General features: G+C 34.7%; 4 protein-coding genes across 4 annotated transcripts; 3 read left to right on the forward strand and 1 right to left on the reverse strand.

Annotated features, from left to right (window-relative positions):
• Positions 1–9,160: 9,160 nt before the first annotated feature.
• Positions 9,161–14,735, forward strand: LOC133330137 (uncharacterized). Its single transcript, XM_061538609.1, has 2 exons — positions 9,161–9,820; positions 14,628–14,735. Exons 1-2 carry the CDS (start codon positions 9,161–9,163, stop codon positions 14,733–14,735), a joined length of 768 nt encoding a protein of 255 aa, XP_061394593.1.
• Positions 14,736–18,186: 3,451 nt separating this feature from the next.
• On the forward strand, positions 18,187–20,730 carry LOC133330136 (actin-like protein 6B). Its single transcript, XM_061538608.1, has 3 exons — positions 18,187–18,388; positions 18,454–19,296; positions 20,495–20,730. The coding sequence occupies exons 1-3, from the start codon at positions 18,187–18,189 to the stop codon at positions 20,728–20,730; spliced, it is 1,281 nt and encodes a 426-aa protein (XP_061394592.1).
• A 238-nt stretch (positions 20,731–20,968) lies between these two features.
• LOC133330138 (S-methyl-5'-thioadenosine phosphorylase-like) lies at positions 20,969–22,448 on the reverse strand. The gene is made up of 3 exons (XM_061538610.1): positions 22,428–22,448; positions 21,069–21,848; positions 20,969–21,004 (listed from the first exon to the last, which is right to left on the reverse strand). Exons 1-3 carry the CDS (start codon positions 22,446–22,448, stop codon positions 20,969–20,971), a joined length of 837 nt encoding a protein of 278 aa, XP_061394594.1.
• Positions 22,449–23,932: 1,484 nt separating this feature from the next.
• On the forward strand, positions 23,933–24,770 carry LOC133330139 (uncharacterized). Its single transcript, XM_061538612.1, has one exon. It carries the CDS (start codon positions 23,934–23,936, stop codon positions 24,768–24,770), a length of 837 nt encoding a protein of 278 aa, XP_061394596.1. The 5' UTR covers position 23,933.
• The last annotated feature ends 872 nt before the right edge of the window (positions 24,771–25,642 follow it).

Raw genomic sequence — 25,642 nt, forward strand, 5'->3', positions numbered from 1 at the left:
GGAAATATCAGATAACACTCAGTGTTAGCCATACAAATATATAAATCGTATTTTCGTTTCAAAAATAGTCCTTTAAAACAATTATTTTAAGTATTTAAAAATTACTTGAGTAACCTTAATTTTTGAAAAAATACTTTTCAAATTTATTTATACCATATAACATATAATTATTTTTAAAATGCCAGTTACCACTCCCTCTTATTTATTTTTAGTCAACGTTTTTGTTATGCGAATGCAAATATTTAATAATAATAAAAACCCGTTATTTCCGACGACAATTTGGGTCATTCTATTTTCGTTACATCCTTTTATACGAACAACGATAAAAAATATATATAAATAAACAGATTGGCCAAAATGATTTTGCACAACCGTCACACCCTTTTCAATACGTAAATTATCGCAATACGTACATTATCATCGAATATTTATTTATGACTTAAATAAATAATACCTGTCGTTATGTACACATACTGACATATCTAAGTAGAGATTAAACATGTTATCAAAATTTATTGACATTTAAACGGCGTTAACATTGACAATTTGGTTATTTTAAATTTAAATTAAGTTTTTATAAAAAAAAAAAAAAACAGTAAGAAAAGTATTAAAGTCGGAAGGGGCCGACTATAAGATACCCTTCGCCTCCATTAAACGAATGCATCCCAACAGAAGGGCCATTAACATGAAATTGAATGAACTAATAAATGTGACCTTTATCTAAATGTGAACCGACTTAGATCAATCCATAAACATGTCATTCCTCTGTCAAAAATACCAAAAAGCTCAATTTTGTACGTTGTGCAATATTTCATGTCAATATTACAAACATGAGGAGTTTGGTGCACCATTTACTTAAAATCGGATGAAAATAGATATGGATGCTATATCCAAATATGAACCGATTTCAACGAAACTTGTCACAGGTTAGGTTATATTAATTTCGGCAAGTTTTGTTCCTAATGGCCATATTTTGGGTCGTACTTAAAATCGGGCGAACATATATATAAGACCTATATCTAAATCTCATCCGATTTTCGAGAAATTTTTCACACATCATTCTAGACCCAATTCAGTACGGTATGCCAAATTTCGTGCAAATCGAATGATATGTAGGGATTTTGGCATACCATTTACCTAAAATCGGGCGAAACTATATATGGGAGCTATATATAAATCTGAACGGATTTTCAAGAACTTTTACACACATCATTCTAGACTTAATTCAGTACGGTATGCCAAAATTCGTGCAAATCGAATGATTTTCAGGGACTTTGGTGCACCATTTACCTAAAATCGGCCGAAACTATATATGGGAGCTATATCTAAATCTAAACCGATTTCCACGAAACTTAGCACACGTTATTCTAGACTTAATTCAGTACGCTATGCCAAAATTCGTGCAAATCGAATGATTTTCAGGGACTTTGGTGCACCATTTACCTAAAATCGGGCGAAACTATATATAGGAGCTATATCTAAATCTGAACTGATTTTAAATAAATTTTACACACATCATTCTAGACTCCATCCAGTACGCTATGGCAAATTTCGTGCAAAGATAATAAATACTTATATGGCCCAAGGGCGAACCATATTGAAATTGAAGAAAATCGGTTCAGATTTAGATATGGCTCCCATATATAGTTTCGTCCGATTTAAGGTAAAATGGGCACCAAAGTCCCTATATATCTTTCGGTTTGCACGAAATTTGGCATAGAGTACTGAATTGAGTCTAGAATGATGTGGGTCAAGTTCCGACAAAATCGGGTCAGATTTAGATATAGCTCCCACATATAGTTTCGTCCGATTTAAAGCTAAAGGGGAACCAAAGTCCCTATATATCTTTCGATTTGCGCGAAATTTTGCATAGTGTACTGAATCCAGTCTAAAATGACGTGTGCCAAGTTTCGGGTCAGATTTAGATATAGCTCCATATATAGAATTGTCCGATTTTATATAAATGGTGCACCAAAGTCCCTATATATCTTTCGATTTGCACGAAATTTGGCATAGAGTACTGACAGTCTTTGAGAATATATTTAAAATAAAAACAAAAACAAATTAATGGTTCATATAGTCCTTGAAAAAAAATTATAATAGTTTTAAAAGTTGTCTGTAATTATTTTCATTTTGAAGCAAAAAGTTACAATTTAAGCAAATAGGAAATCATTCCCACCTTTAGAATTGTTATCTTTGTAATCGGCTATTGAATGTTTATTTTTATTACATTTTATTTCCTCAAATTTCGAAAAAAAAAATACTAAGTGAATAATTGAAATTATTTCGCACAAAAATCAGTATAATGTATTGAAAATATTTTAATAAACTTGAAATAATCTCTATTTGTCACAATCAATTTCCAATACTAGACATTACCAGTATAGACATAGCGTCCGCCACTACCTTATCTTGCAAAAAAAGCAACAACAACAAAAACTTCGAGTTCAAAAAGATCATTGGCTTGTAATTCACTAAAAGCCAGCTATGACCATTAGAAAAAAAACACGATTCGTTATTTGAGCAAATTCACAAAGCAATTAAAATAAAACCAACAAGAAAAACAAAATAATTGAAATATTGCAAATATCTGAAAGAGCCGGTTTCAATGACTTCTTGTTAAAACAAATTGAGTAACAATTAAAGACAATTTTTTACAATTAAGCATAACTAGCGTCACAACGGTACTTGCCTAACGTTGGCCACACACGGCTGTAGTTGGTGGCCAAAGGTCTTAAATTTTTGCCTTCAAATACATTTACAATAACATTTATATTAAATTGGTTATACAAATTGAACGACTGTTCGAAATTTGTTATGCTACTTATTTTTTGGATCAGCAGTGTAGATTTTGTTTATGTTTTCAATTTTATCTATTCAGCTTAGATCATATATGTATTCGCACAATATCATCAACAACATATAAACAAAACAAAGAACACCACTTGTTTTGAATTTCAAATATTTGGCCTACCAATAAAATGAATTTTTATTTATATTTTCTAAATTAATTATATGTGCCGCTGTATTTATGTATTCTTTTATTATTAACGGGCTGTTTGTTTAATAATTCAATTTAAATTTGCACAAAATCAATGTGTATTTCTTTTTTCAACACAATCTCTCAACAACACTCCACTCTCTTAGTAGTCTCTGATCAAACTGATTTGTTTTGTCGATTTCAAAAAAATACAAGGTGTCACTCTTCTTCTACTTCTGTGTTGTCGTTTCCACTACAAACTGCAACTCAAAGATACTCTCACAGTGGGGGACCGACCACACACTTTCGTACATATATTTTACACACAGCTGTACATACATATGTACATATCATACATATTGTGTACATTGTATTCACAACCCACACTTTGTTTTGATTTCGTAGGCCTATGTTTACGTTTCTCACTTCGACGATGTTGTTATGCAGCAGAGATAACTATCAGTGTATGAGAGAGAATAATATTTACTCTCGGCCTTTCTCAATGTGTTAAAATGATATGAAGAGAAAAAACGTCTACTCATTTGAATGCAATTGATAAAAATGCAACAACAAAAATTTGTTGTGCACAATGGGATAAGATTATTATTTTTGGAAATGTGTGAGGGAGTATTTTTATATATATAAACGAGCTGAAGGTGACCTTTATAGACGAGCTGAAGAAAGTCGTTGTAGACGACCGGAAGGGATATAGGAGATGATGCAAATGGGTATACCATTTGTTTTCAGATTGCCAAATTTTTATTTTTTATCCGATTAAATTGAAATTTTACACTTAACATGCTACATGTGTTGTCTTTCGTTGCATCAATTTAAAAATAACATTATTCTAACAATTTAAGAGATATTTGATAAAATATTTGAAATTCCATAAAAAGTGATTTTAAAAAAAGTGCAGGTAATGTGGTATACCACATGATGTTAATGTGGTATAGTATAATTTTCACTTCCAATTAATATGTTATATAATTTATGGTTTTTAATGAATGCGAATTAGCTCGAGATTTATGTCTGTTAAGATTTTTAACGGATACGTTGAGTGCAACTTTAATTTTTATTATATAATAATATCTACACACTGCAATATTTAATTTTTGTATGGAGAAGTTGTTAAAACTCATAGCCTTTGTTTTGCATACCTGTGATTCATGGTAGACTCTCGTAGAGTACAAATGTTTCAAATAGTAACGAGATTTTGTCTTGTGCTGGCTTTTTTTCATACAGACTCAAGGTATACCACATTACCTGCACTTGTGTTTACTGGAGAAATGTCTAGTTTTTTTCCTAAATTGGTGATTATGTGGTGCAATCGCGCATATTATTTGATTTTTAGTTCATATTTATTATTTTAATGCTTTAGTAATAACGATTAATTTACATCCGTAAAACAAAAAATTATTTTTAAACTTCAACCGAAAAAAGTCAATTTCTAGAAAAATTTTATTTTTGGTACTGATTCTCAACGTGATTTAAATAAATTAAACAGATCATTGCTATCTTATTTTTTTGAGAACAGCAAACTATAGAACATGTTTCACTTATTCTACAATTTTCAGTTTACAAAAAAAGTGACTATACCACATTACCAACCTATACCACATTTGCAACACTTCCACTACGAGCCGAAGGGAGTCTTTATAAACGAGCTGAAGCAGGGAGTCTTTATAGACGAGCTGAAGCAGGGAGTCTTTATAGACAAGCTGAAGGGAGTCTTTATAGACGAGCTGAAGCAGGGAGTCTTTATAGACGAGCTGAAGCAGGGAGTCTTTATAGACGAGCTGAAGCAGGGAGTCTTTATAGACGAGCTGAAGCAGGGAGTCTTTATAGACGAGCTGAAGCAGGGAGTCTTTACAGACGAGCTGAAGCAGGGAGTCTTTATAGACGAGCTGAAGCAGGGAGTCTTTATAGACGAGCTGAAGCAGGGAGTCTTTATAGACGAGCTGAAGCAGGGAGTCTTTATAGACGAGCTGAAGCAGGGAGTCTTTATAGACGAGCTGAAGCAGGGAGTCTTTATAGACGAGCTGAAGCAGGGAGTCTTTACAGACGAGCTGAAGCAGGGAGTCTTTATAGACGAGCTGAAGCAGGGAGTCTTTATAGACGAGCTGAAGCTGGGAGTCTTTATGGACGAGCTGAAGCAGGGAGTCTTTATAGACGAGCTGAAACGGGGAGTCTTTATAGACGTGCTGAAGCAGGGAGTCTTTATAGACGAGCTGAAGCAAGGAGTCTTTATAGACGCGCTGAATCAGGGAGTCTTTATAGACGAGCTGAAACGGGGAGTCTTTATAGACGTGCTGAATCAGGGAGTCTTTATAGACGAGCTGAAGCAGGGAGTCCTTATAGACGAGCTGAAGCAGGGAGTCTTTATAGACAAGCTGAAGCAGAGAGTCTTTATAAACGAACTGAAGGAGGTCTTTATAGACAAGCTGAAGCAGGGAGACTTTATGGACGAGCTGAAGCAGGGAGTCTTTATAGACGAGCTGAAGCAGGGAGTCTTTATAGACGAGCTGAATCAGGGAGTCTTTATAGACGAGCTGAAGCAGGGAGTCTTTATAGACGAGCTGAAGCAGGGAGTCTTTATAGACGAGCTGAAGCAGGGAGTCTTTATAGACGAGCTGAAGCAGGGAGTCTTTATAGACGAGCTGAAGCAGGGAGTCTTTATAGACGAGCTGAAGCAGGGAGTCTTTATAGACGAGCTGAAGCAGGGAGTCTTTATAGACGAGCTGAAGCAGGGAGTCTTTATAGACGAGCTGAAGCAGGGAGTCTTTATAGACGAGCTGAAGCAGGGAGTCTTTATAGACGAGCTGAAGCAGGGAGTCTTTATAGATGAGCAGAAGCAGGGAGTCTTTATAGACGAGCTGAAGCAGGGAGTCTTTATAGACGAGCTGAAGCAGGGAGTCTTTATAGACGAGCTGAAGCAGGGAGTCTTTATAGACGAGCTGAAGCAGGGAGTCTTTATAGACGAGCTGAAGCAGGGAGTCTTTATAGACGAGCTGAAGCAGGGAGTCTTTATAGACGAGCTGAAGCAGGGAGTCTTTATAGACGAGCTGAAGCAGGGAGTCTTTATAGACGAGCTGAAGCAGGGAATCTTTATAGACGAGCTGAAGCAGGGAGTCTTTATAGACGAGCTGAAGCAGGGAGTCTTTATAGACGAGCTGAAGCAGGGAGTCTTTATAGACGAGCTGAAGCAGGGAGTCTTTATAGACGAGCTGAAGCAGGGAGTCTTTATAGACGAGCTGAAGCAGGGAGTCTTTATAGACGAGCTGAAGCAGGGAGTCTTTATAGACGAGCTGAAGCAGGGAGTCTTTATAGACGAGCTGAAGCAGGTAGTCTTTATAGACGAGCTGAAGCAGGAAGTCTTTATAGACGAGCTGAAGCAGGGAGTCTTTATAGACGAGCTGAAGCAGGGAGTCTTTATAGACGAGCTAAATTGAGAGTAAATGGGTCGGAGATCATAACTAAAAATCACTGACTGACGAAGAGAAAAGTGAGAATACATGTTTAAACATCAACGCTATCGTACTTTTTTGTGTATATTCGTTGTATTTTTACACACTTCTCAATTAGAGTGTGTCTTTATAGATAAACTAAAGGGCAGAGATTCGTTATAAATAAACTTAAGGGCATGGCGTTTTTATAGACGAACTGAAAGCCAGAGAATCGTTATAGACAAGCTGATGGCAGTCTTTATTGATAAGTTGAAGGAGTTTTTATCGGAGAGAGGAATCACGGAATCCTTATAGAGAAGCTGGAAGCCTTATAGACGAAGGTCATGAAGTCAACTACATATTTTATTTTCGACAGAAATCCGAGCCATATTAAATATCCGTGGATTTTTTTAAATATCAGTTTTTTAAGGGAACCCCCCGCCCCCCCATTCTCGATTTTATTTCTTCAAGAAAAAAATTTTGTTGTTGTTTTTTGTGATCAAAGAAAATTCCTTATTTTTGATGGCGGGCATGATAACGCCTCACTGGAACATCGGAATCCGAAAATACCAACGGCGTTAGAAAGAGTGCATGTCTGGCTCTCGTATGAACTAGGATTATTGACTTCGCTCTAAAATTAACAAAATGGCGGACCTTTGAAAAAATATTTTTGGAAAATCGCCGATTTTTTACCAAAAACCAAGTTAAAAAATAAGGAAGATCTTAACCGATTGGCTTTATCCTAGTTCATACGATAGCTATACACTCACAGAGAAACGTGTAACAATTTGAAATCGATTGGGTTATTAGTTTTTGAGTTATCGTGCCCGCCAGTCGTCACTTGATGCTGACACAATAAATCGGCTATATCTTCAAGAGTTCTTGAGATTTTTACTTGAAATTTTGTAGGGACATTCTTGAATTAGTGTAGATTGGAATTAATTCAACAAAAATGTTGACCCCGAGAATGGGGGGGTCCCCGTAACCATCAGAAATAAGGTGAATTATTTCGATTTAATTGCTAAATTTAAATTTACTTAAACTCCTTGTACATTAGAACTTTTTACCGGGTTAACCTACTTTATGAGGATTTATTTGACATATATGCAAAGGAAATGACAATTGAAACCCACTGGGTTAACGAAATCCGATTAAATGTAAACGTACTATTACCTCACAAAATTAAATCCACTAAACATCTCCATTTGCTCAAAATCCTAAACAGCATTTACATAAGAACTTTTTACGGGGTTAACCTACTCTATGAGGATTTATTTGACATATATACAATGGAATTGACAATTGAAACCCACTGGGTTAACGAAATCCGGTATAATGTAAACGTACTACCATGCTAAATCCATATAATTTCAAATACAACATTGTTTTTGCACCAAAAAAATGAATGGTCTGTTCCCGTACTGCAAGAATCTACTCGATTTTACTATTTTCTTCGATATCATAAAGGAAAATTCGTTATCGTAGTAAAAAGTAGTAGATTCTTGCAATTACGGAACAGACGAAATGACTTATCATTAAAGTGTGCTACAAAATATGTTACAACTCCGAAAATATGACAGCTGATGACAAATTTGGATTATTTTAATTTTATAATAAATATTACTGTAATTTAAAAAAAGAATTTTTTTTGAGCATTTTTTGACCTAATTTGGAGCAATTCCTATTCAAATTATGAAATTATTGATTGAAAAATTGCCACCGAAATTATGAAAGCAGTGAAATGTGTATGTATTCGTAAACAAATAACAGCTGACAAATCAAATTTATATCCGTTTAATACTGGTCTAAACAGATAGGATTTGGTTCATCGATTAACAAATCGAGTCGATTTAGAAGACATAGTCTAAAAACGGGTGTAATGTATAGAACATTTTACCGGGTTAATCTACTTTATGAGGATTTATTTGACATATATGCAATGGAATTGACAATTTTAAACCAATGGTGTTAACGAAATCATGTACAATGTAAACGCAGTGTTCTAATAAAGTTTTAATAAAACTTGTATAAACTTTAAAAGGCTAATAATTAGTTTAGCATGTACTTATTATAGAAAATAAATTAGTATCATTAATTGGCGACCATTTGGTCATCTTGGGAATACTTAGAAGTTATTTTTTATAAACAAAATCCAATTGCAATAAATTATTTCAATTGCCCAAATTCTAATGTTGAATTCCCATTAACTATTTAACGTCAACTGTTATGGGCCATTACACACAAACGCTGATTTTGATCTTTCCACTTTAATCGAGCCATTTATTTTATTTGTTCGAAATTCATTGAAGTTTGAAATCAGTTTCAAATCGACATTTCAAAAATGAACTATCAACGGATATTACGCGTAACCACTGGCTATTTGCCATTGACGGGCTATCAAATTCGTACTTTGGATGTTAAGAGTCAGCGTTATCGTGTATCCATATGTAGTGTGATATATTTTCTTTGTCTCCTTGTCATTTATTTGATATCCTTTGAACATCACTTCGAAGAATCGGCATTGATGAAAATCACATTGGACTTATCACCATTTTTAAAAAATCTACTAAATTTTCAAATATGGTTGGGGTTGAAAACTTTCATTTTTTGCATAATTGAATGGAAGTTCTTGACAAAAGTATTTAATGGCTTAGTTGAGATATTAGTGGTAACCCACAGTGGCCCACAAAATGTTTCTAAGAAAAGGGATATTCGTGATGAATTATTAACATATCTAATGTTCTTCTCAAATCTCTTGGTGGCTTTTGGATTTGGTTTGTACATTGCCATAGAAATGAAATTTGAATTGCCACCGATGGATCATATCCTGATTGCGATGTCATTATTTATACCACATTTTATGGTGGCTGGTGCTTTGAGAATGCACACCTTAAAATTGTGGTTGCTTAGGAGAAAACTTTCGGAATTTAAAGATCAGCTGATAATGGAAAATTCCGAAAAAGAGGAGAAACATGTAATTGTTGAAATTATAAATCCTGTCTTAAAAGAAGATTTAAAAGATAATACTACACCAAGTGAAATTTTCACATCGATCGATGTAAATAATGAAATTATCAACAAATGTGATATAGAGGAGAAACCTGAAGCCACTCCTGTTGAGGTATATCGTAATGTTGCAGATGGAACTAATGCCCTTGCCAACTATTTGAGTTCCACTAATAAAATCCTACAAAGACAATTATTGGTTTTGAACGGTCTCAATTATAATTGCCTACTCTATGGAATTTATACAAAATTATATTTCGAAAAACAATGGCATCCCATTTTTACCGATCGTAATCGTCGTGTCTTCTATGCTGCTAATACACTGATATTTGTTTGTATATTTTTGGATTATTTCCTATTGTCGATGACGCTGTTAAGTTTTAAGAAAATGGTAAGTATAATGCGAGGTGGGCATTAGTTAACATTTCGGGCCAAAGTATTAATACTTTTTTTTTTAATTTAAAACTGCTAAAATATATTTGAACTGTATTTACATTAGAACTTTTTATCGCGTTAACCGACTTTATGAGGATTTATTTGGCATAGATACAATGGAATTGGCTACTTATAAACCCACTGGGTTAACGAAATCCGGTATAATGTAAACGTACTGCGATTTTAAATCGACTCAATTAATGAAATTCAGAAATACGCCCTAAAGGCGCTATTCTAAATCGAGGTACCAAATCCTAGCTGTTGTCAGCTGTTATTTGTTTACATAAAAAATTCAGTAATTTCATAACTTCTGTGGCAATCTTTCAATCAATATTTTCATAATTGATAATTTTTTTCTCTTTGTCTTTGTTTTACTGAACATATTATTGACAGTGTTGATGGTCTTTAAAGCTATCTGGAATTTGTCCTTATTGTACACATTAGATCTGCAAAATCTCTCCGAAAATCCTGGGTTGTAAGTTAAAGATTTATATACTTTAGTAGATTTATATCCTTTAGTAGTTCGTCGATTATTTTTCGTGGAAAATCATTCTTTTGTAATATGCGTCTTATTTTTATTTCATTGCTTTGGTGGAATTGTTGGTCACTTATGTTGAAAACTCTAGGTATAAAATTTGTTGCCGTATTTATCTTTACTCTTCGTGGATAATTAGAATACAAGTTTATAAGTCGTCCAGATGCTGTTGGTTTTTGGTATCAATCTAATTTAAGTTCATTGTCTTGTCTGATTATCATTGCATCTAGATATGGCAGTTTGTAATTTTTCTCTATTTCATGTTTAAATTGTATGTTTTGTCGAATGAATTCAATACCCTTATAGTACGTTTACATTTAACCGGATTTCGCTAACCCAGTGGGTTTCAATTGTCAATTCCTTTGAATATATGTCAAATAAATCCTCATAAAGAAGGTTAACGCGGTAAAATGTTCTAATGTATATTCCGTTTTAGTGTATTTTTCCACAATACAAAATATATCGTCCACGTATTTTGTTAATATCCTTGGTTTCATCGTCATCTTTTCTATAGAAGCGTCCAATAATTCCTCCATTATTACGTCAGCTATAATCGGTGAAGTCCTTTGCGTTGTTCGTACACCTTGTCTTGAAATATAAAATATCTAGAGTCTTTTATACAAAGAGTCAGTATTTCTATAAATAAATCTTTTGGCATGCTGGTATAGTCTTTCAATATGTTCCATTTTTCGGCGATCGTCTTGAGCGCTAAGTTTATTCGAACGCTGGGGAACGACGACACTACGTCAAATGATATTAATGTTTCGTCATTATCAATTTTCACCTCTTTTATTTTGGATTTAAATTCAATTGCATCCTTGATATTGTATGATGAGTCCTTCGTCAAATGTTTTACAAAAAATAGATTTTTCATCAGCTGTTATACTTTTGTTAGGCAAATATTTTATGCATAGTAACATTTCTTCCTTTTTAATAATAGTAATAAATATAAATTAGGAACATTTTTGGAATATTTTATTTTAATTATTAAGTGTTTTGAGGATTACTTTTAAAGAAATTATTATTATTATTTTTTTTTTTTTTTGGTGGAAAAGCAGGGTTGTATTTGAAATGATCTCGATGTTGCATATGATTAATCGATGTACCAAATCCTAGCTGTATAGACTAGTATTAAAATAATATAAAGTTGATTTGTCACATGTTATTTGTTTACTATAGATATACATTTCACCGGTTTCATAATATCTGTGGCATTTTTCAATTTTTATAGAAATTTCTCCCATTAGCATAACAAATTCATCTATAAAATATTGGACAATTTTGTTTAACCAATAAAATAATGTTGGCAGAGTAACAGTGTTCTCATAAGCTGTTGATAAAAAAATTCCAAAAACTTTGTAGAGCAAATAATTACTTTAGCATATACTTAAACGGAATTTACATTATACTACGTTTACATTTAACCGGATTCGTTAATCCAGTGGGATTCAATTGTCAAATAAATCCTTTTTACCGGGTTAACCTTCTTTATGAGGATTTTTTGGTGCAATATTTTATTTATTTATTAAGTTAATTAATGTTTTTCCTGTACAGCAAGACAAAAGTCTTATAAGTGGCAGTACAGGATTATATATATAATCACATGTCCATAATTTTTTAATAATAAGTATCTTAGATATTATAAAAGTGGTAAGAATGGAAAAAGGATACATTATGGAAAATAATAAATATGATTAATTGAGTTGAGATAATTTAAAAAAAAATTGAACTACAATAAAAAATAAAAAAAATGTTTCTATTACATTTGTTAATAAAAAGAACGATTAGTAAATCAAATAAATTGTATGATCAAACCTAACGTTTTCAATTATGAAAAATGTTGTACAAGCCGTTTTTTGAAATTACTTATATTGTTAATGCATTGCAAATCAGATGGTAGAGCATTCCAATCGCGTATCGTGCCAATGTAAAATTGTCTCTCAGAAACCAGGCTCTTCCGACGAAAAGGTATAATTTTTCTTTTGGCGCTGGATACCAGCCCGATTTTTTCATTGTTGACAAGAATGTCAGTATGCTGCAATGACATTTTTCTGTTTTTGTGAATGATCAAGCATTTTGATTTAAGCGGATTCAATAATAGGCCATTAGCTTTAGCCCACTTGCATAATCTAGAGAGATCCTGATTAAGAATTTCTACATACTGACTTATATTGTTTAGGGAGCTACTCAAAAATACTTGCACATCATCTGCGTACATGTGTGCTTGACTATGGTGAAGTTGATCAGGAAGATCGTTCGCATATAAGGAGAAGAGGAGTGGACCTATGATGGATCCTTGGGGGACTCCTTTTTTTACAGCCATAGGTTTAGAGATCAAGGTTCCAGTGTAAACTGACTGAGATCTATTTGAGAGATAGGACGAAATTAGTTTTGTAGAAGTTGTGGAAAAATTAAAAAAACGACGAAGTTTAAAACACAAGTTTTGATGGTCGACGGTATCAAATGCTTTTGAGTGATCAAGCAGAACAAGAAAACATATCTTATTTTCGTCAATCTCGCACCTTATAGACTCTGAAACTTCTATAAGAGCAGTGGTGCAGCTGTGCCCCGCACGAAAACCAGATTGAACATTACTGAGCAGTGAGTTTCTTTGAAGATACTCGGACATTTGTTCCTGCACGATTTTTTCGAATATTTTTGAAAGGAAGCACAGAATTGCAATTGGGCGAAATTCCGAATTTGATTTTGGTATAGGTATGATCTTTGCATGCTTCCAACGACTAGGAAATGTGCTGGAAGTGAGTATGGAATTAAAGAGATATGTTATGTATGGCAGTACAGAAGGGAGTTGTATTCGTACAAACTTAGGGTCAATTCCGTCAGGACCAATGGCGTTAGAAGTAACTTCTTTAAAGCATTTTAGAACTTCATTATTTGAAACACCGTGAAATTCAAAATTCCCATCACTAGATAGATCATTTAATGTTCCTGAGTTAAATCCATAGTAAGACGGATCAGTGTCTAGAGAAGGTACGTTAATAAACTTTTCATTGAGTTCGTCCAGATCACCATGATACGTTTCGCGAGCCATACATTTTCCTAGACCAATGTCATTGACAACTTTCCATTTAATTTTTGAATCAAGCGCAGATCTAAATTTTGTGTGAAAATAATTGGATTTTGCGATGTTAATGCGGCTATTAACTCTTCTTCGGGCGGAACGGAAAACCTCATAAAGCTCTGGCGTTTTAAAACGCTTCCATCTAGAGTAAGCTGTATCTATTTCGTCAATACATGTTTTAATAGACGAGTTGAACCAAGGTTTTATTTTAGGTGATATCCTCTTAGATCTGACAGGAACAGTTTCGTTATATAGTGTAAGTATATTTTCTGTGAGAAATTCGACTTGTTGATCGACAGAAATGAGGCCGTATAAACGATCCCAGTTTACTTGGTGAACTTTCGCCTCTATGTCAACGAAATTCAAATTCCTATTTATTTGGCATATATACAATGAAATTGACAAATTATGTTAAAAAATCTAGGAGTATTGCAATGTTCATTATAGACTAAGAAAAACAAATTTTCACCAGCATCCATATTTTTGTTAGACAAATATTTTGAGTTGTAATATATTTCGTAGCATACTTTATGCAAAAGCAGGGTTGTATTTGAAATTACCTCGATTTAGCATAGGATAGATCGAAGTACAAAGCCCTAGCAGTTTAGACCAGTATTGGAATGTTATAGCCTTGATTTGTCAGCTGTTACTTAACTTAGTTTACAAAAACATACATATTTCACGGGTTTCATAATTTTTGCGGGAAGTTTTCAATCAATATTTTAATAATTTTGATCAAAATTGCTTTTTGTTAGATTAATATAAAAACATAAAAGCATTTGCTCTTTTAAATTATTGTAATAAAACACATTTTTCTAATTATCTCGATTTAGCATAATAATATAGGTGTTTTTTTATATTATTTACTTTCATTCTATTTTCAGAAAAATCATTTTTGTAAGCAGATTAATAATGTGCTCGAACTCAAAAACTCGTTGTCAGAAGAAAAGGTTGATATTTTGAAAAACATTAAACGAGTGTTAAGGGAAAATATCAAATTAAAGCTGTTCAATGTAGTGAACTTTAAAATATGGAATTTTATTATAGTAAGTTAGACAAACCAACTTTCAAAATTAATGATTTTATATTTTTTTTAATAAATTTAACACTTTTATTTATAAATTTATAACTTTTATTTATTTTTAGATCGAGGTGCTGATGCTATTTTCAATCGCCGTTACAGTTCTATATCAGTATTTCAATGATCAAATCGTGGCATTAACGGAGCTTGTTGACAGCAGCAACGATGAATAATTTTGAATGATTCTTTATACTTTTAATAATTATTAATGAATGTTAAAAATCTAATAATAAAAATACACTGTATTATTTATTTTAAAAAAGTCATTAATTACGATAATTTTCCATTATTACAAGTTATCAACTCAAAATACATATTTTTGGCCTGTTCCCGTACTGCAAGAATCTAATATTTTTTACTACGATAACACTTTTTTCCATTATGATATAGGAAAAAATTGCAGTACAGGAACAGACCATTTGTGTACGTGTGTTTTAAATACCTTGTCAAATAATTAAAAATATATTCAAATTTAATTGACATGAAAATGATTTGCGCCCTTTTTATGAATGAAAGAAACATTTAATGCTATGCCCTACTGGATTTTAGAAGAAATCATAGCCTTTCATAATTTTTTCGCTTTATGTTTTGAAAAAATGTTAAATTGCGTATATTTTGTTCATATTTGACAGAAGAAGCCACTACTTACAAAGTTGCTTTTTTTGGTATTCCCCTGAAGTTGTCTTTCCTTGTATTATTGCAACAGGGATCTACCATTCTTCGTTTTTTTTTTTTTTTGTTTTTTTTTGTGTCTTTGGGATATTAAACCAAGTATTTATAAAGTAAATCGAAAGTCGATCTTGAAAAGAGGAAGTCGAAAAGGAAGTGAAAAGTCGACTTTGACTTTTCCATGAACCAATAATAAGGTCGTTCAATAAGGCCAGATGTTTTAACCCGAGCTGTCAAAATGATTTAAATTTTGTGGTCTGTTCCCGCACTGCAAGAATCTACTACTTTCTTCTACGATAACGAATTTTCCTTTATGATATCGAAGAAAATAATAAAATCGAGTAGATTCTTGCAGTACGGTAACATACTATTGACTTAATTGTGTGAAAACGTAAAAAATTGACAGCTTGGGGGATTTTAATCCAAAATGGTCGATAACGATTGTTTCTGACACGACCAGTTTCATGGATCATGCATGGCCTATAAATAAGGTCACCAAAGGAGACCAGCTGATTATCGATACCTCTCAAGTTTGCTGTCAAAATGCATTATTGTGAATTGACTTCTATTATGAAAACGTAAACAAAGTCGAAATTTTTGACATTAGACTTGAGAAAAGACAGCTGTTTCCGATTTCGATTGCTATCTTGGTGACCTTATTAATAGATCTTAGAATCATGGACTTTTCAATACACAGAAGTCGATAAATCGATTAGTCCAAATTCGATTTACTTATCCCTAGCATAAACAAGCGGCATTAGAGTGGGGCAATCTAGTTCACGTAGCAGATCGATCTTTCTCGTTCCTTTATTAAAAATGAACTAGTTCCTTAATGTAGTTCCTTTGCTCCACATATAGTTCCTTTATTTCATACAGTCCTTTGCTCTTTATAGTTCCTTTACTCTATACAGTTCCTTTCATGGGGTGAATAACAAAAAAGCAACTATGCACGTGCGGCCTCTTCTGCCAAAAATAAATATACACACCAAGTGTTTGTGTTTATTTGACATTTTTTCAACACAAAACTAAAAACGCGAAAATTGAATGAAAGGTTATGATTTCTTCCCAAAATCCAATAGGGAAAACCATAAAATGGTTGTTTCATCCATAACAAAGTAATTACTTCCAGAAGAACGTGTTAAAAACTTTATTTTCATTTTATTAAATTTGAATATATTTCAATTTATTTTGAATTTATTTGACATTGTATTCAAAACAATACACACACATACACAAAATATGTATTTTGATTTGATGGAACACGCCACCTTGAGAAAAAAAATGTAATCAGTTGGTAGCTGTGCCCTACCTTGTAATTATTATACCATGGTTCCTTTGCTCTTTATAGTTCCTTTGCTTCCAATAGTTCCTTTGATCCATATAGTTCCTTTACTCCTTACAGCTCCTTTGCTCTTTATAGTTCCTTTGCTCCATATAGTTCCTTGGCTTCAAATATTTCAAATAAAGAACTGGATCAGAAAAAGGAACTATATTAATTAAATTAATTAAAGAGCTGGAACTAGTTCTTATCGTTCCTTTCTCGGAATAGTTCCAATGATCTAGTTTTCGTTCCGGATCTACCCAATCTACCCTACAAAGTTTGAAAATTTTATAAATATTTTCAGGCTGTCAAAATTAATTTATTTCGATAAATACTCTCAATTGTTAGGGATGGGACAAATTTCTTGGTTATTCAGAGAGTGATTCGAATTGAACAACGTACAAAAGTCGGTGTTCGCTCAGACAATTTTGTATGGGGAACTATGTAATTACTTCATAATTAAGGGTCGAACCACGAATGAGAGAGGGAGCAACGCTAGTCTGTACCGGTTATACCATTTTGAGTTCATCTTTATCGGCCATTTTGTCTTCTCCTCCCATTCGATAGCACGTTGGAACGTTTTCAATTTTTTTAGTCGTCGTTTTTATTTTAGCTCCGTTCCAGAACCTAAAAGAATCTACTAATTTTAACTTTTTACTCGAAAAACGTTCCTGAATCCATAAAACTGGTAAAACATTGAATCAAATTTAACAGTACGTTTACCTTTAACCGGATTTCGTTAACCCAGTGGGTTTCAATTGTCATTTCCTTTGCATATATGTCAAATAAATCCTCATAAAGTAGGTTAACCCGGTAAAAAGTTCTAATGTACAAGGAGTTTAAGAGAGCACAAAACAAAATGGCTTTCTCTTTGTAAACTTTTTACTCGAGAAATTTGGCCGAGTAAAAATTGTAAACAGGAATGCCTACTTCTGATTGGCTGTTATGTTGATTTTGAAGAATTGCCATCTAATTTTGGCATATTTACTAGATTTGCGTTCCCGAACTTTTCAAATTATTTTGTACTCTGAGACTTATTTTGAAATGTTTCCCTTTTACTAGCTTTACTATTAAAAAAGTACTGGAACAGACAAATTGTTGGCGAACGTTTGCGTACGACGTCGCTTGAGTCTTGGCAGAACGACGATTAACAAGCGAATTTTATGAAGACTGGAGTCTTGGAGGCTTCCCTCTCATTGTACAACCGTATAGTACCTTTGCTCCATATAATTCCTTTACTCCATACAGTTCCTTGCTCCAAATAGTTCTTTTGCTACATATAATTCCGACTCCTACATAGTTCTTTTGAATCTCTCTTTCATCATTCTTTTTTTTTCGTTTTTCCATATATAGTTCCTTTGCTCTTTATAGTTCCTTTGCTCCATACAGTTCCTTTGCCTCAAATAGTTCAAAAAAGGAACTAGATCAGAGAAAGGAACTATATTAATTAAAGAGCTGGAACTAGTTCCGATCGTTCCTTTCTCGGAACTACTCAACTCTAAGCGTTTATCTATCCCTAGCATAAACAAGCGGCATTATTTGACAATCGTGTGTATGCAAAAAAAAATCGCAGGAAAAGTTACACATTTTAAAAAGAAAATAATAATTAAAAACCTTTAAAACATAGTCACACAATGAGTTCCGGCAACATGCTATACGGTGGTGATGAAATTGGTGCATTAGTTTTTGATCCTGGCCATCATTCGCTGAGAGTGGGTTATGCCCAAGAGGATACACCAAAAGCCGAAATACCCTCTGTTGTGGGAGTTGGACCAAGTGCACCGGATACAAATATGGATTTGGAGACAAAAACTGATAATAATGTTACACAGAATAGTAAGTACTGGACTTAGGGTAGTCCTTTCAGATATAAGAATACACATTTTCTTTCTTTTTTACAGATGCTCCATCGCATAAGTATTATGTGGATACCACGTATATAAATGTACCACGTTCCCAAATGGAAATTCAAACATATATGAAGGATGGCATGATTGACAATTGGGATCTATTCGAAAAGGTTATAGATTATGCCTATGCCAAGGTAATACAATCGGAACCTGAATATCATCCAGTATTGTTTTCCGAGGCATCGTGGAATGTTCGCAACAATCGTGAAAAACTAACCGAGCTGATGTTTGAAAAATACAATGTACCGGCTTTCTTTTTGGTAAAAAATGCAGTGTTGGCTGCATTTGCCAGTGGACGTGCCACTGCCTTGGTGGTAGATAGTGGTGCAACACATACCTCTGCTGTTCCCGTTCACGAAGGTTATGTACTATCCCAGGCGGTGGTTAAATCTCCTTTAGGTGGTGATTACCTATCGATGCAATGTCGCCAACATTTGGAAAAAATTGGTATTGATTTAACACCCTCATATCAAATAGCTTCCAAAGATGTCGTCAAAGAACGGGATAATCCACGTTTTACAACACGTAAAATCCCAGATAATTTAACACAATCATGGCAGAATTATATGCAAAAATTATTATTGCAAGATTTCCAAATGAATATTTTACAAGTATTGGAAAATCCCTATGACGAACGAGTGGCTTCACAAATACCCACCGTACACTATGAATTTCCAACGGGCTATCATCAAGAATTCGGTTCAGAACGTTTTAAATTGGCCGAAAGTTTGTTTGATCATGCACCGCTGGGTGCGGGTCAATTGGCATCAACAAGTGTTGGTATGTGTGATGCTGATGTACGTTTATCGCTGTATGGTTCTGTTGTGGTGACGGGTAAGTTTTGTAAATCTGTTTTATACTTTTTTAAATATTTTTTTTTTTAATTCGAGGGATATGTTCGGGGATAATAGGGAGATATTTGGAATTGTATAAAATGTTGTAAATGGGGGTTCAGGGTATACCGAATTATCACTGGTTACCATAAAAAGTTTTCAAAAAGAAATACTTTGATTCACAGTGCTTTAAAGTTACGTTTATCTGTCTTCATTTTGATTTGATTAGCTTGAAAATTCCAATTCTGAAACCAATCAACTTCCCTATCAAGAAGGCAATATTTCTGAAAAAATAGTCCAAATATTTCCCAATCTGAAATAAACAAATGTTCACCTGTAATAAATGGGTAAAAATTTTTCTTTCATGGCAGATGAATTTCTTATCCAATGGGCACCAAAAATACGAACTTTAAGCAGTTTTTTAACAATTCTCCTAAAATCCGAATATCTTCTAAAATTACCAAAAATTGGGGTTACTATTCATTAGGCGCTTTATTTAACCATGGGCCCATATTGAATTTTTTAGTAGACGAATTTTCTATCCTGTCAGTATTGAAAAATATCAATTTAGTAGAAAAGTACTGAAAATTGTTAAATATATGTGTGTGGAACTTCCATCTGAGGAAAAGATATTCGCACTAAACCGACAGCTACACTGCCCACAACTTGGACGGTTCAAATGAAGCACCCACAGAACATAATGGTCGATGTAGAACAGATCCCGACACCAATTACTCTTTAACGTTCGATTGTCTTTTCGTGATATCTGTGAAAGACAGGTTAAAAAAATCTTGGTCACCTCCTGCAAAGGACAGCAAGAAGGTATCTCCTCAGAACACAGTGGACATGAGGAGTGGAATTCAAACCCGACATTGGCTGCTATTTTTGGGATCACGCCTGCCATTGCTTTATGGATGGGATTTCCGGTGAATATCGAGATCAAGAGCGCTAAACGATGCTGATCTTTAACCCGAATAAAGGATCTTATTTTTAAAGAGAGTTACAAACGCTAGCACATTATTGGCCGATGCAGACGCTTGGCGACAATTAATGCCCATTTTTTTATTTTGCCAGTCCTGGTCAAGTGAGAGAAAGTTCTTTTCTGATCAGAACTCCAACCCCCTAATCCTATAGTTTATTCATACTCAATACAATACATTATTGATTCCTTCATTACAATAATCCTTCCAATTTTACAGGTGGCAACACATTATTACAAGGCTTTCCGGAACGATTAAATCGTGATCTGCAGCTGCGAGCTCCATCCAATACTCGACTGAAAATGATTTCCGCAAATGGTAGTGTTGAGCGACGATTCGGTGCCTGGATTGGTGGCTCAATATTGGCATCCATTGGTACATTCCAACAAATGTGGATATCTTCTCAGGAATATGAAGAATCGGGTAAAAGTCAAGTGGAAAGGAAATGTCCTTAAAAATAGATTAAGAAATGCCAACAACAACACAAGACAAGAAAACAAAAACAATGATTAAATGTTTGGGGGGTAGATTTTTTCTAATAAACAAAGACACGAAATAAAATGGGATATATAAAATACACAATAGTTTTTTTTTTAATTTTTGGATCTTTGGAAGTATTTATTTCATAGGAAAAATAAATGCATAAAACATTAACTGGACAAAACAGAGAGATTTCACATTTGGCAACTATTTTCATTTGCCACCCATGGTGTTGTTAACCACACATTGCTAAAAGACAAAAAAGTCAAATTAATTATTAATTACACATATTTTCCTTCAAAATACCACAAACCTTTGCCTCTGTAATGGCTTCAGACCAATCCTCGGCCGCCACTTTAACCACGGCCTTCACCAATATCTGCTTGACTTTTTCAACATTCTCCGAGAATGTTTTCAAAACATCTTGTACATTGACACTCTCACAACCCTCACGCCAACAATCATAATCTGTAGCTATGGCAACAGCAGCATACATTAAACCAGCCTCTTTAGCCAACACAACTTCAGGGCATGTTGTCATATTGATAAGATCGCCGCCCCATTGACGGAACATATTACTTTCGGCACGTGATGAAAATCTTGGCCCCTCAATTGTCACCATTGTGGCCTTATCGTGAACATTGAAACCCAATTCTTTGACAGTTTGCAATAGAATTTGTCTACAACGTTCATTAAATGCTGGATACATGGGCAGATGGCAAACCCCCTGAGGACTATCCGCCGCACCATCATGGAATGTTTGACAACGCTTTGTTGTGCGATCAATAAAATCATTGGGTATAACCAAGGTGCCGGGTTTTATTTCTTCACGCAATGATCCGCATGCTGTGGACACCAGCAGATGTGTACAACCAGCCTGTTTTAGGGCCCAGACATTAGCACGATAATTCACATTGGAGGGCATAATATTGTGTTTACGTCCATGTCGCGCCAATAATACACATTTGACACCTTGAATTTCTCCTTCTATAAGGACATCAGAGGGATTGCCGTATGGTGTGGTAACAGTTGTTTTGCGACGATTTTCTAAAATATCTGGATCATCTAAACCGGAACCACCAATAATACCAATCTGAAATTATGCATAAGTATATAAAAATATATTTATTTATACTGAACATATATACAAAGAAATTCTATATAGGTCACCTCATCCTAGTAGGTGCCTTCCCACATAAGGTCCATTATTTTTATGTGGACTCGTGCGAATTAGTATATACAGTGAACTATCCAATGCAGTGAACCCTCGAAAATCTGAACTAATTAATGACGTCGTAGTTCATATTTTCGAATTTGTTCACATTTTCGATTCGACCAGCTTATTTACCGCTAAATCCCTATTTTTTTAATACTTTAATGTTAATACTTTATCATCGAGAGTTCACTGTATAAGGGTCATAACTAGGTGAATACATGACTACCTTTAACGTTCCGGTTTCCAAATAGGTTAAAAAGTTCATAATAGCCTTGTCATTCTGAGGGTTCAATTAAATCTCCAGATTTTTCATAACTCTCACCTATATAATTTGGTTCAACACTACGGTCTCTATTTGCCGGTAAGGCTCATGTTTATTTTTGCCGGTAGTTATATATGTATATAGTATGTCAGGTCGTATTCCCCAAAATGTAAATCGCGTGTCTAAAAACATACCTTGATTTGTTGTGCTGCCATGGTTTTTGTCCGAATGACCGTCTAGTCCCTTGGAGTATTGAAATACAAATAAGTTAGACTAATACTTTGTAATCAGCTTCCTAAAATACTTCCGAATCTTCAAAATTTTCACAATTCTATTGCAAAAGTTCACAAAGTTTTGATAACCTATTACAGGGTTGCCAAAGTTTACATTTTGTAATAGGAAACGAGTGGCAACAATTCGTACAAAGACCTAATCCCACAAAAAACGTTCCATGTTATATTGGCTGAGCAGAGATGGGAACTTTGAAAGATTTATTAAAAGAATACAGACGATGTCCACTTCTGAGCTCGTGAGCGACAAGAGTAGTTCGGCAGCGGCGGCTTTGCAGTGATGCAGATTAATCTGCTGGATGCGCAGCCTTTGTGCCTTTCCTACTCTTATTGAGTTTCGTGGGTGGCGCTCAGTCGAAACCGAACCCATCCTGAACCGAAGTTCAATTTTCCCTCACGCTCCTTAAGATAGCCGTCCCCAGATGGGTCAAAAGCTACTGCGGCAACCATCCCTTCTTCATCGTTACAAGGAGTTAGACTGACAACAGTTCAAATAAAGGTAGTGAGGTTGAGATTCTGCAGCGCCAACATTTTTGGCAGGAGCTCCTTGTCCACCGAAGGTGTGGGAACCCAAGCTGAGAGGATCTGTCTGATTGGGGCCAACAATGTTGGCCCCTTCCCAGAGTGCGCCAAAGCCGTCAACAGTTCTAAAGAAGGAAATATCTCGATTTGGGTGAAGGTTGCGGACCTTCTGATGAGCGAATGCGCTTAACAGATTTATTCTGCGGGGCAGTATACGCTTTCCAGAAGACGATGGTTCCTTGCCGGACTTGAACTTCTTCTTATTTTGACTCAGAGCATACTACTCAAAGCCTTAGTACCAACCGCTTCACCTTTGTCACTCGGCGTAGAATCCGGCTTCGAGACAGGGCTCTGCGAAGATACAGCACGTTTGTAGTGCTTCGCATCGGATGCTTTTCGGGCAGTTCGACCTTTGAATCCTTGTCCGTTGCTGGGGTCTCGATATATTCCCCTAAATTCAACATAAGCTTTTCATTTCTCTTCACATTGAATTTAAGATCAGAAGTTTTATATCAACAACTGTATTTTCTTTGAATAGCAAAATTACACCTTTTGGCAAACCAAATAATATTCGATTAGCCGAACATCGACTTACGTATCCCTATTATTTAAGGAGAACTTATCTCGATTGTCTTATGACCCTCATTCGTAAACAATACCTGCCTCTCACTATTTTGTTTCACTTTGGATTTTTATCAGTCATTCTCTCCTATTTTCCTATATTAAGAGCTGTGGAACGTTTTTAAACTAGTTAGGTTTATTTAGGCTGAAACTTCTCAAAGGAAGTTTTATCGATTCCTGCAGATACAACATACGAATTGACGTCTTATTCTACTCCCACAGTGTATTTCGAAAAATCCTTCCAAAATTCTGGGAACAACATCCAACATGGTGGGTGGTGACGGCGGCCGTGGCATTCAAGTTCTCAACATTTCCAATGTCAATGCCCAGGGTAAAACAGTGCTCAACGATGGCAAACTTCTGGAACTGATACAACAATATCCCTTCATCTACAATCCTCGAGTGAGGTCATATGGTGATCCTGATTACTCCATGTGGGCATGGAAACGTATTAATGCCGCCTTTAATCGCAGCTATGAAAATGATCCTTTCGCTGCCTTTTCCATCACCGATTTAATTAACCGATGGCAAGTTCTGAAACCCCTTATACAATGTCTCAGTAAGGCCTACGACCTGCAGGCCATACCCAGCTCACTGCGACAATCAGTATTACACATCAATACCGAATTGGAAGACCCACGATCGAATTGTCATCAAAAACCCAATACACCGGTACAAAATCTTCTGCAAGACTATATGCCGGAAATTGCAAAATTACCGCTGGATAAGCGTTTGGCTTTGGAAAAAGATGTGTTGCAGGTTTTGTTTAAGGCGGAAGTGGATAGCAAACAAATCAAAAAGTTAGATGCAACTGAAACGCGTCAGGCCAATCAGGAAGCTGATGAACTACTCAAAGATATTGGATTCAAGCCGGTATTCGAGAGGGCATGGAGGCAAAGAAGACTTATGAATAGCAACAGTGATGGTGGTGGTGCTGCTGCAGCTCCTGCTGCTAAAAGGGTCTATGGTGTTCAGCGCTCCAAATGGGTACATTTGTCGGATGCCCATAAACACACGCGACGCTGTTATGTTAATATTAAGCGAATGAATTTAGAAGATTATCTGCCATTGGCACAAATTAAGAAGTTCTATAGTAAGAGATAGTTGAGAATGAGGAGGTGGAGGAGATAAATTATCATGTAAAAGCAGAGACTTTTGAAAAAGTTATGGGATCTGCATCATTAGTATAGCAACAACATATACATATGCATCATCCTAGCTTCCTTATCGAAATTTCAAAAATATGCATTTTCAAGTATCATAAACTAAATTGGCTAATTTTGTTGCATTACATTATTAACATAAGTGGAAATTTATAAATAAATAGATTTAAGTTTTTAGTTTCTTAAGTTATGTATAAGAGAATTTGCCGCCAAATAAAAGAGGCTACAGAGAATCCCAAAAAAAAGAATTTGCAAAATTTTAAATAAATAAAATTTTATTGACGCTGCAGCCAGATAGCCTTAATTATGATCCTGTAGATATATGTGACCAGTCCATAGAATTTGTTGATGTAGTGCGACACTCAAGTAAAGCTAAGCGGTAGAGTAATATCTAATTGTTGGTCACTCTACCGGGGATTTATAGGGCTTGTCTGATTTTATCTCATATACCAAGTCTATGGAAAGAGGTAACGGTGACTTTCATCCATGAAATGTCGAGTCATACGTTACCTAAGGTCTATATACCAATTAGCCTTTTTACTTAAGACTCTGGAAAGGTTAAAGACTCTGAAATTAGGAACATTATAAATCCAAATAAAATTATCAAATTGCAGCATGCTTATATCAAAGACAAATCGGTGGACACTGCCTTAATTGAGGTGGTCGGGCAAATCGAGAACTCCGATTACACATTGGCTGCGTTCCTTGACTTGAAGGCCTTGAAGCCTTTAACAATGTGATGCTGGAACCTATGCATTCAGTTCTCGATAGTTCAGGAAAGCAGAATTATCAATTCATCCATTGGAGAGAGTT

This window comes from Musca vetustissima, unplaced genomic scaffold (genome assembly GCF_032173495.1).
Source record: "Musca vetustissima isolate MV318-11 ecotype Yass unplaced genomic scaffold, APGP_CSIRO_Mvet_v1 utg14358, whole genome shotgun sequence".
Classification (NCBI taxonomy): Eukaryota; Metazoa; Arthropoda; class Insecta; order Diptera; family Muscidae; genus Musca; species Musca vetustissima.